Consider the following 11,815-nt stretch of genomic DNA (forward strand, 5'->3'; position numbering starts at 1 on the left):
AGACAGAAACATCCTTTCAGCCTATCTGTGCAGGATATCTTCATCAGACTGAAATAGTTTTTAGGAAGAGACTTACTTGGAATAGCTCAACTGTTACGGAGAGAAATCCTAGTAAAATTATCCCGCCTCACTAAATTCTTGGGCCATTTTACGTGGAATGCTCTAATATTCATAATTTGGAGCTAAGTCTGGAAATCTGTTAAGAGGATGGCCTTTATCTGTGGTATATATTTTATTTTCACTGTGGAGAGCTGAGAAACTTCTTGCATATTAGCAGACGCTCTGAAAAATACCAGTTCATGTGGGCAGAAATAGCTGTGTCTTTAGCTGCTAAAATGTCTCAGACTTCCAGAGCATCTCTTTGATGTGAGTGTGACCATACTGCTCATGTGTTTTCTTTGCAGAGTGAGTGAACTGCAGTACAAATTTCAGGGCTCAGTAACTGGTCAGACTAGATGTTGAAAGGAAAAGAGGAAGCCTCTCTCTTCTGTGCTTTTGAGGATCTTCTGTTGTCACCCAAGCAGGGTAGAAAAGGGAGGCTGAAAGAGCAAATGTACCTAATGTCTTTTTGAATACTTAAAGAACAATAGTGTGACCAGGATCAGGGAAATAGTGCTTTGCTGAGATGATGTTTTACAAATTAAGGAATCTGGAAGCTACAGAGAAGAAAATGAGGGCAGGTGAAAAAAGGGCATATTAATTGAGGAGGAGGAAGGGCTAATGGTTAATGAAAGGAAGAAGAGCCTGGGACAGGAGAGCTGGCAGAGGACATCATGGGGGTAATTTAAGGGGAGATGCTGGTAGCTGTGGGGAACTGCTATCCCAGTCAGGGCTGGATAGAGAGGCTGGCTAGTGGAACTGGTGGGGATGGTTAAGTGCAGACTGGACAGAAAAATGAGAGGGGGATAGGAATTGGGACTGTTACGCAGAGTGGGGGTAGGAGAGCAAGTGTAGAAGAAAAGATTATGTCAGGCTTTCGCAAGGATATTCAACTGAGAGTCCTGAATCATGGAAACAGGGCAAGCAGAAGAGGCGAAGAGAAGAGGCCCAAGATAAGGATCCTGAGGTGAGACAGCAGCAGAACTGATGGGACCAAACTTGGAGGAACTTAGCAGAAAAACCTCTGCAGACTAAGTGCAATATAGTGTACAAAAGGCAGAGAAACTAAAGTTTACCAAATCTTCCCTTTTTTTTCTTTTTCTTTTTTTTTTAAAATCTCTGCTCTGTGTATTTTTTTTTTAAAATCCCTGCTTTTTGTTTTCGTCCCCCCCCCCCCCAATTTCTGCTTTAGTTCTTACAGAATAGAAATGTTCTGGAATGACATGATAGGCATTGGACTGGATGATCCTTGTGGGTCCCTTCCAACTCAGGACATTCTATGATTCTATGATAAATGCCGGTACCTTGTACAGCTCTGCTTGACCTACCAATGTAGTTGGGAGGTGTGTAATGAAAGTAACAGGAATTTGCAGAAAGAGAAAAGTAGAGATTCAAGGTTAAGACTGTTTAATGCTGCCCAGGAGAACTAACTCCTCCTTTGCCTTGTCACATGCCTAAATGGCATGAGACGAGCTCCTAAAACAAACTTTTTACAGCAAGCCAGTAATTATTCATTCCTTTTTATTTTCTTAAATATGCCTAAGATCTTAAGGCCTAACTAGAGGGATTGCTGAGCACCTGAATCCACAAACAACTCATCAGAAGCTTTGCTTTTAATCTGTTAGGTACCACACAATGTGAAGAATTTAAAAAAAAACAAACCACAAACAAACAAACAAACAGTCTTAAAATGAGCATCTAAAATGAATGGGTACTGTGTAACTTTGTGGATCTCTATATACCTTAGCTTCCTATCTATGAAAATAATGTCTCTTGCGGTATTTTAAAATATTAAATCAGTTCCTTTTAACACCAAGTGCTGTGGAAGGGACATTTTACTAATTCTGCTTACTTAGAGGTGGATGTTGGAAAGAGAAGAAGTCAGGTCATTCATTGAGCAAAACATATAAAATATTGAATAACTGTTTCTTAATTGTTCTGTATACTGAACAGGGCAGAGGTTCCGTAGGATAATATTTAGATTTGTCTGTATGTATTTATGTGTATGTATAATGTGGTACAATCTTAATTACTAGAAGGTTGCATGGACAACAGTTATACTAGCACTCTGGATCCTGAATTTTCTTTTTTTTTTCTTTTTGCAATTTGGTTCTTTTAATATATCTTTTGTTTGTACTGCAGTAAATTGTAATGTTAAATTAGCGGTGTAGAGATACTATTAAAATGTATGAAAACAGAGAAACAAGATTTTGCTTGTGATTCTGTATATCAGTCTTACTGTATTTGAACACCTGTTTGTCAGTGTTTTGGAAGCCAGGGATATGATACAAAAAATAATGATTTGGGGGTGGGTGTCTTTCTGAGTATGTTCCACACTGAAATTTTCAGACAGTGTTGGTTATAGAAGGACAGCAAGGCATGCATTCATATATTTCTAGAGTTTATATATTTCAGCCTTCTGAAATTACTGTGAATTAGTTAAAAGTTTGGACACAAATCTTCACTATGTTTTTTTGTATGACAACATCTGTCTTGTATGTTCATTTAGTTTAAGGTATGTTACTTTATTTTCAAAAGATGGTATATTTCAAATAATTACTGGATAAAGTGGGATAAAATTGGATTATGAACTGTATTTGCAAATGTCATGGGGTTCTGGTGTTTCTAGGGGTATGTGAATAATGATAAAATAAGTGGAGCTGCCTGTGTCAGTGACAGTAGTTGCCATAGTAATTAATGCCCTTTAAAGAACGGCCTTTATCTTTGTGTGTGGGTGTGCATCTGTGTAATGTGTGTGGGATACTGCAACTGAAGCTTGAATATTTTGAGAGATTGTATTTTGAACAAACAATACTTTAAATAAAATTTCCAGGTTCTCTTTCCTATTAGATTAAATGCTTCTATTTTGAATGTATTTTCATGTTGCTCTACCACCCAACTTCTTGGCAATTTGATACAAGAGCTTACGTTTAACATAAAGACTGTTTTTTGTAATTAAAAGAAAGAATATATAATTACTTCTCTGAAGAAACCTTAACCAAATTCCACATGAATTTGAACTTCTAACTAATTGTAGAATTGCTTACAAGCGGTAGGTAAGCAATTTTTTTTATACTGATTTAGTAAACAAGTAATGGGTGCTTAATCAGAGCTGATGTTTATTATAGCTTCACATAGCTTGAAAATGTGACTCAACATTGCAAGAAAACAATCAATATTATCTTAGGCAAGGATACCTTTTGTAATATAAATTGGGTATTTGTTATTAGCCAGAGGACTTCCAAAGCATGTGCTTGCTTAAATTTTCAAAAATTACTGGAGGAAATTAATATATGTAAATACATTCATAGACTCTTTAAGCTTCTCGGATGCTGCTGGATGCCACAGATCACTCATCAGTTTTCTGTGTTATTCCTGTTGCTGGCTATACCAGCCTTTTGACATTCCCTTCCAGTTGACAGTACTTCAGCATAAAATAGCTATAATTAACCTTACTTAAAAGTTGTTAGTGTGAGAAAGGAAAGTGTAGAGAATACAGGTAGAGGGAGGAAATGCAAGTCTATAGAATGTGGTCAGAAGCACAAGAATAGCGGTGGCAATTTTAGAAGAATTTAGAATGTTACGTGGTGTGCTTTTCTCAAATATGTAGTAAACGGCCATTTCACAATGTTATTTTATTTTGGTTAATATAAGCCTGCATTTGCACTTGCAGTTGCAATTCTGCATTCCTCTTTGTCTGTGGTTAAAAAAAAAAGGCAATGAAAGAGCAACATGAGCAAGAATCTCATTAGAAAGAGACAAAAAAATAATTCTAAAAAGATACGGAATTTAGTCTAACTTATTTGAAACATTAGTAACCGAAGAAAATAATTGTTTACTGTTATATGTATCTTTTATTTATAGTAATTTTGTAGGGTTACATTAGTCTTACATAGGACAAAATGACTTGCTGGAGATGGGAATATTCTCTAAACTCGATAATTGTGGATTTTAAATATTTTTTTTTCAAGATGGAACACATCTAGAGCAAATACCAACTGAAGATGATCAGCTTTAGTATTTGAAGCAGCTAGGAGGCATTGATCCTTCAGATAATGGAGATAGTTATTTTATCTCAGCTTTTCAAATTTAGCCTGTTTTGAATGCTGTGTATGTGATTTTGCAAGTAGCAAAGTGTGGTACGTTTAGGCTGGAGAGGCACAGTGGTGGGGGTGTTTTGGAAACTAAATTTGATGAGAGTAGGTATGCTTTTCTGTACAGGAAGGTCTCAAAGTTTTCATAATGGAAGAGTAATGGTGGCGTGGTGACTGAACCAAGAAAGCTTGTGATCAGAGAGGGATGGTCATCTAGTAACTTCTGTGTATGTGGATCTCCATGTAATCTTGGGCTTTAAATGTCTTAGGTCTCACCCTGCTTTCTTCTAACCTGTTGTTACTATGCTTTCTTTTTGGATGCTGGAAGAAATATCTTGTGTTTAATCTTCCCTCAGGACTAACCATGTTGTCTCTTCCCTTTACCTAGCTTAAGAAATAGATTATAATGATTATGTAATTTTAAGCATTTGAACAAAAAAGCTAAATATTGGGAGATAAAGGGACTTTCAAAACTGGAGTATACCTGGTTCTATGGCCTCCTCAGTTTATTGTTAAAGAAACTATATATTCTTTTTGCTGCAGGGATTTTAGTAGGGCTTAAAGATAGTAAATACAAGTAGGTTAGTTCTCTGAAGCTTAAATACCCACAGCTATGCCTACAGCTGTCCCGTTAAGGCTTAAATATAAATATATACAGACTAGAGGGTGACCAAAGAGTAATTAAATGCAGTTCCAACAGTGGAATTTAGCAAAGCACTGATATTCTAATATGGGTCAAATGAGGCCTGCAGGAGGCCTATAATGCTGTAGCAGCAGGCATACTTTTGAGTTTGAATGGTATGTGGTCATAGTAATGATAAATGTATTGCTTATTATGTGTAGACTAAAACCATACTAGTATTTGCTGTTGCCATAACAACTATATGTTCACACCTTAGTTCTCTTTATGTTCAGACTATTTGTCTTCTTGTAAAAAAAAAAACAAACTCAAAACATCAAACAAAATTTAAGATTCTTAAGTGTTGTATTGCTTTTTCCTGCTTCTCTAAATGATGCATTTTTTCAGTGTAGACTCAAAAGTTGTGTTTCTATGTAACTTGAATGATAATACTGCAAGATGATTTTTCTCAGATGTAAGAACATAAGTGCTCTCAATTTTAGTGGGAATTAAGTTTTATTCAGGGCATCAGGTGTTTAAAGATCTGAGCTAATTAGACTTTCCTATTTTCATGTGATTGAAACAAAATATTAACTTGTATATAGTACTGTATTCCTTTTAGACACATTTTAAGCACTTATTTTGAAATTAAAAGTAGAATGAAATGAACTTTTCTCATCTTTTACTTAACTAAGATGCTTCAAAGTACAGTAAAATATAGCAAGGAATATAATTTTATAGTATCTTTTATTTTAAGTTGCTGGCAAGATAAAATAATTTTGCAGGGGAGAAGTTAGTTAAGTATTGCTAAAAGTGATTTCATGGTATGTTACATAGATTTGAGAAAGCCACTGTGGATTTGCATTTTTAGTGGGCTCTCTTAAAAGAATGAGTTGAGATTATAGATGTTAATAAAAGGGTGCCCTTGTGTGTTATTACATCTATATCTATATGCGTGTAGTAAACTATCAGTCTGGTAGCTTGTTCCCTTCTTTTGTCTTTCCTGGAGCAAACTGTGTACACTAATAAAAAACTATGGACATGTGCTTTTAAATATCTATATGAGTTATCTGCCATTTACTGATATTTATGCTCATGTTTACCTTTCTATTCTTCCTTTTTATGAAAGAATTAGCATGTACCATATCATCCTAACTTTGCCTATTGCTTTTTTTTTCCTGTTTAGTTTCTTTCTTTTTATGCCTTGCATAAATTATGTCTTGCAATGGTTTAGTTTCCATTGATTTGGATTTTTCCTTCGTATCGCAGTTTTGTTTATAATTTCCTCTTCATAACCCTATTGGAATTCATCTGCACTAAGGACTTTTTTTAGCATGTCTGTATTGGGGTAGCTGCATTCACAGCTGGAGACTGCTGTTCAATGTCTTTTTGAAAAGTTTAGCATTTCGACTGTTATTTTCTTAACAAACTGTGTTTTTAAAAAGTATGGAAAAATATCCATACTCACAGATGGTAGCAAGTGTCCATATGTGCTTCTATTTGATTGAACCATAACAGGAAGTTTTCATATTCTCCTCCCCCCTCCTGCCCCCGCACACTACTTGTTGCGTTTAGTGGCTTAATTTCCCTGAGAGAGAAACCTTTTTAAGATGTGAGTATGATTTTTACTTCTCCAAACTGTATTGGGTTTTGCTAGCCATCTGTGAAGATAAGGGAATAGACTTGGCATGTGTCGCAGTCTTAGCTGAAAAATTTAATTTTCCCATCATTTCCAATAGAATTTTTTCCCATCATTTCTCCATAAATGCTCTTATTGAAATTTAAGAAGCTAGTGACTCATCAGATTAAGCAACTAAAGAATGTTTTCCCCTGGATAGTAAATGGACTTTTGTCCTCTCTTGAAATCTGAAGTGCAGTGCCAGTGCTATCCTAGAGGGAAGAAAAACAACAAGAATGCCAAAAATGTTGATACAGAAATTTCTAAGGGCTGGAATTTCACAGATACTGAGCAAACAGTTTTTTCAGTGCAGTTGGTGATGCTCATCTCAGATACTAAACATGTTACAAATATAGAATGTATGTATGTATTTTTTAATTGCATTGTATCTCAGTAAAGATTTTGAAAATCACCATCTGTTCACTTATTTCCCCCCACAAACTGTTGGGTTTGTGGACACTTAGTTTTATCGAACCCTAATAAGTAACTTGTGCTTCTGCAGAACTGTTAGAGTGCTGCACCCCAGCAACCTCTCTCTGCATGTAGTTTCCCCTCTTACTCTGTTTTCTAATGAGGTTTGTGTGGAAGTGGCTTTGAATGGCCTGTATTGCCTCGCATTGATTTTATTGATGATTTTGGGTGAAGTTATAAACAAATCTAGGCTTTTGCTGTTCTTGTCTCAGTCATGTTATTTTATGCATTTGAAGAAGATACGTGTAATTTTTTCTGTTGACAATATCATAATTTAGAAGACAAAGTTTAAAGTAGTTCCTAAAAAAAAAAATTGTTCCTTTTTAAGCATAAATTAATTTTTTTACAACAAATTTGCTTTGACATGTTAGCTACTAATATCACAAATACTGTGGTCTCAAAGTCTATTACTTTTTCACCCTTAGAAGCTTGAGTTGTGTTACGTAAATCTGGCATATAATAGTTGATAATCTTTCCTGGAAGTACATTCATTTTAAAGTGTACATTCTCTTCCCAAGTAACACTCTTCTGTGGATCTGTCACTTGTAGCTTAGTTTTAGATTCCAGGAAAGTGAGAAGCAAGATGGTATCTAGTAAATATATATGACATTATAGAAATTGTGCTTGGTTTTGAAAATTGACTATAACTGAAGACTACAACAGTTTGCATGTACAAGAGTGTACATACAGAAGTAGATTGCATTTATAGTTTCAACTGTGTTCCATGTTCATGAGTAGCTTGGAAACCTAATTGCACTGCTGAGTTTAAATATGTTATAAGCAGGTCCTATTAAAGATTGCCTGTCTTGCTTTTCCAGTGCATTTCAGTGCTGTCTCAAACTATGTGGATGTTCATTGTGCTATATGGCACAACACAGAATGAAAAGCAAAAGTAACATTGCATAATTGGTAACTTTAAAGGTGCATCATGATACATTTAAATATCGGCATAGCGTTGTATTCCTACCTGTTCTGCTTCTTTTTCCCTCTTCTTTTTCTGTCCTGGTGTTCGTTGCTGTTTGTGCTTTATCCTGGTTTAGGTTGTAAGTTTCATGCAGATGAAATGCCTTGTGGTTTGTTTCATGTGGTTGTGGGTATGTTTCTGAGAGCTCAAAATACAAGTAATCATTCCAGTAGTGATTTGGGGTATAGGGAGGGCAGGAGGATCCCTTGAAGGAGAACTGCTTGAAGAATTGCAATGCTGATTTCCACAATTTCATTTTCTATACATTGAGCAGACAGAATTATTTTTAATTTTAGTATGTTCCTACAGCAAATGTTTGGGTGCTTGGATTGTCACTATTGCTTGAGCTTCAGTATGTTGGAGAAGGGTAGAAGGAGGGAATGTTGAATAAGAGACATCTGTGTATTACAGCGTAAAACATCTTTGTCTTGCTGGTCAGACTGCATGATTATTGGAATTTTATCAGGATAATCTTTTCACTTAAGACTTTTATTTTTCTTTCTTTATTTAATGTATGGAAAGGCCTGGTAGGTTGCTCTGAAATTCTAATGGACTTTAAAAACCATAAAGTCTCTTAGCAACTTCATCTGCGCATGATAAAGCTTTTGCTCACCAGCTGTCCAAGTTAAAATGCAAAACATAATAGAATATTTCTATGTCTCATTTTAATGTAAACAACCGTCTCTCTAATAGATTTCACATTGTTGACTGAGCTAGTCTCTGCTGTGTTGCAAGAACAAATTTCTCTAGGATTAAAGTGCTTAGTTCTTTGCTGAATATTTATTTATTTTTGTTCCTTTTGTATAAAAAATGAAATAGATGTAACATGCAAACAGGTATGAAACTACTTTATATGAAATCATGATAGAAATGTTAATCATTTCTATTTCCTTGTGCAATGAGAGATGAAATAATTTTTCGCTCAAAGATGGATATTCTCATTCTGGTTTGGATATTGCCTAGCTTTTGCAGAAGAGCAGGAGTTGTTTTTTGCATGTGTACGTGTTTGCGTGTTCATGCTAATCATGTGGTTCTTTCAAACGTGGGGAGTAAAAATTTTTCCCTTCGTTAAACCAGAGAAAATCTGCATCCCTGAAACGTGCAATTTGATTGCCTCTCTTTAGTGTGTATGGTTTAAAATAGTGTCTTAAAATTAGACAGTCTGTGGTGCAAGTCCTGCTTCAATTTTTGAATCTCTTGCTAGAGAATGTGTCTTTACAGTCCCATGTGACTCTGAGAAGTACTTGCCGTTTATTTAAATGCATCTAATGCATTTACCCCACTGTTCTTCTGCTACTCAAACTGCAATGCACAGATTGTTGTAATTTGAAAATCTTCAAAATAGGGACATCTAGAACTAAATACAGCAGAATCCCGTTTTATTCAGCCTTCTTGGATCGTTTAGTCATTTATGTGTACACGTTAGATGGAAAAGGAGGGGGAGGACATAGGCATTTACAATATTAATAGTCCACATATTTAAACTTTTCAGTGTATTGCAAAACTAATCCCAAGGGTATTCTCCAGTGACATATTTGTAAAGTAAAATACTATAGTTTGAGGCACATCCATATGCCTGTTTTGATTTACGCCCCACTTTGCCATGAACATTAGAAATGCACAACAAAATGTTCCTGGCCTGAAGATGCTATGATTTTTTTAAAAAGAACACTTACATTACATGTATTTTGATTTTTTTTTTTAATCTGCATTTTAACCGTCTGCACAAGATTTGACAGAGTTCATTCCTGTGCTATTCAGCATCTAGGAATTGTTAAACGTATGTAGGAGGTAATTGTGCTACCTTTTTTTACCATTTCAGAATTCCTATGAACATCTATTTACTCTTAAAGCTAGCTACTTATTTCCACTGAGTAATTTTTTGTGTTGTAGGTGAATACTTTTTTGTGCTGTAGGTGGTTAAAAAGAACTAAAGAAGTTGTCTTGATACTTATTATGAAGACTACTGAAAAAATACTGATAAATTTGTAATTTTCTTTTTTCTGGTTTTCCTCTTACTTAAGTGCATTCTTTAGTTCAAGGAACGTCTGGCAATGCGCCTAGTCATACGGTTTAGATTTAGGTAGTCCCATGAGAATCAGGGAGTTGATGATCGTTGTGTGTCCCTTCCAACTTGAAATAATTATATGATTCTATGATTTAGGTTTCTAATTAAGTATAATGCTGTTGTATTGATGGTAAAGTACATTAATCTTCCTGCTTTTCTTCCCTTCCCCTCACAAAAAAAAAAAAAAAACAACAAAAAAAAAAAAGGGAGAGAAACAGGTATCAGTGTGAAATGAAAGTATGAGAATGGTACAAAATGGAGAAACTCTGTAACAGATTATGAATGGGAGGGTGAAACTGCAATAATGTAATCTAAATCACTATGTCTAGAATAAAATTTCTATAGTCAGTATTTTCACGTATCTTCGAGTGTTGATATAGGTATTATGAAAAATGTTGTAGTCACTTCATCAGTTTTGTAGAATATGTCAAGGACTGCTTTCTGTGTTTTCTGGAACAAGGACAGTCTAAAAAATAGAAGTTGCATGCAGCAATAGTTGTGTGTAACTCTAAGTTGTAACACTTTAGGAAAACAGTAAAGGCCAGGTTGGATGGAGTTTTGAGCAACCTGGTCTAGTGGAAGATGTCCCTGCCTGTGGCAGGGGGGTTGAAACTAGATGATCTTTAAGGTCCCTTCCAACCAAACTATTTTATGAAAATTAAATTATAATGATAATTTGTTTTCATGGTTAATTTTAGTGTGTAGTTCAGTATACGTACACTTGCTATCCAAATGTACTCTGTAATTGTCCAGGGACCATTTCCAGAAATAAATGCATTCTAGTGATGGAACAGAAATAGTGCTCTGAATAATTTCTCAGTCTTTTCTCAGACACATTCATGCCAAAATGCTTTGTCTTTTTGTTTTCAGAGTTGCAATAGTTTCCAAGTCTTTTGAAGGAAAGACTGATCGAACAGAGGACTGGTATGGAACACAGTACAAGCAAGAAGCAATTTCTGATGAAGTTATTAAGGCATGTTAAAACATTTAATATATTCTAATATCTGCAAGTGAAAGACAGTGGTAAACTCTTTGTCTAATTTTCCATTTAGTTGAACGGAGAACTTAAATCTGCTGCCCTATATAGCATGAAAATTGTACAGTAAGTCTGTTTAATGTTGTGAGAAGTAAGGATCTTATGTTAGTCTGTAGATTTCAAATGTATATGACATAGGACAGATATATTTTAATGGTTTTAAACCATGTTAAGTACAGGGAATGTTATACCATTTTTGCTATGAAAGATCCATAATATGCAGTGGCTACTGAAAAATGTAAGCATTAACTTTTTAAAGCTTAGAAGTCTCTATTAAGTGGTAATGAACGAATCTGTTCCTAAGAAAGGAATCTTTAGAATTGCTATATGTAATTGCGTTTCTGAAATTGATTTTTGTAACTTAGAAAATGAGTATATTTTGCCAAATAAGCTTCTAAAACCCAAAACTTCAACAAAGGAGGTGGGCAAATCCTTGTTGAAATTTGTTATTAATCTATTCTTTTAAGAAGAGATGGCTGTAAAATGCACCCTTGAGCTAAGCTGGACCTGCCAAGCATGCTTCGAACAGATGTTGCATAGAACACTTCGCTTCCTTTAGGTTGTCCATACCTGTGTTCTTGATTAGAATTCTTGCTTATATATTTAGTTTAATACTTTCATTTAGAGTTCGCAGTAGCAGAAAAGATGAGACATATAACCACCTTCCACTCTACTGTAGACTTTTCAGAATTATTTTTTATCTTTTGTCTTCCTTCTCAGAGCACTTCATCCTGCTGATAGCCTGGTCCAACTTGGTTTCCCAGATACTCCTATCTTTCCCTGTTA

The 11,815-nt window shown here is 35.1% G+C and overlaps 1 protein-coding gene across 1 annotated transcript in view; it reads left to right on the top strand.

Moving 5' to 3' along the window:
* Positions 1-11,815, top strand: part of IDE (insulin-degrading enzyme) — a gene marked incomplete at both ends in the record, with an annotated part of 56,012 nt that overhangs the window by 15,948 nt on the left and 28,249 nt on the right. Inside the window, one exon of the mRNA XM_009695593.1 lies at positions 10,864-10,966. Coding sequence (XP_009693895.1) covers positions 10,864-10,966 — 103 coding nt within the window. The remainder of the gene's footprint in view (positions 1-10,863; positions 10,967-11,815) is intronic.

This window comes from Cariama cristata, unplaced genomic scaffold (assembly GCF_000690535.1).
Source record: "Cariama cristata isolate BGI_N322 unplaced genomic scaffold, ASM69053v1 scaffold990, whole genome shotgun sequence".
Taxonomy (NCBI): Eukaryota; Metazoa; Chordata; class Aves; order Cariamiformes; family Cariamidae; genus Cariama; species Cariama cristata.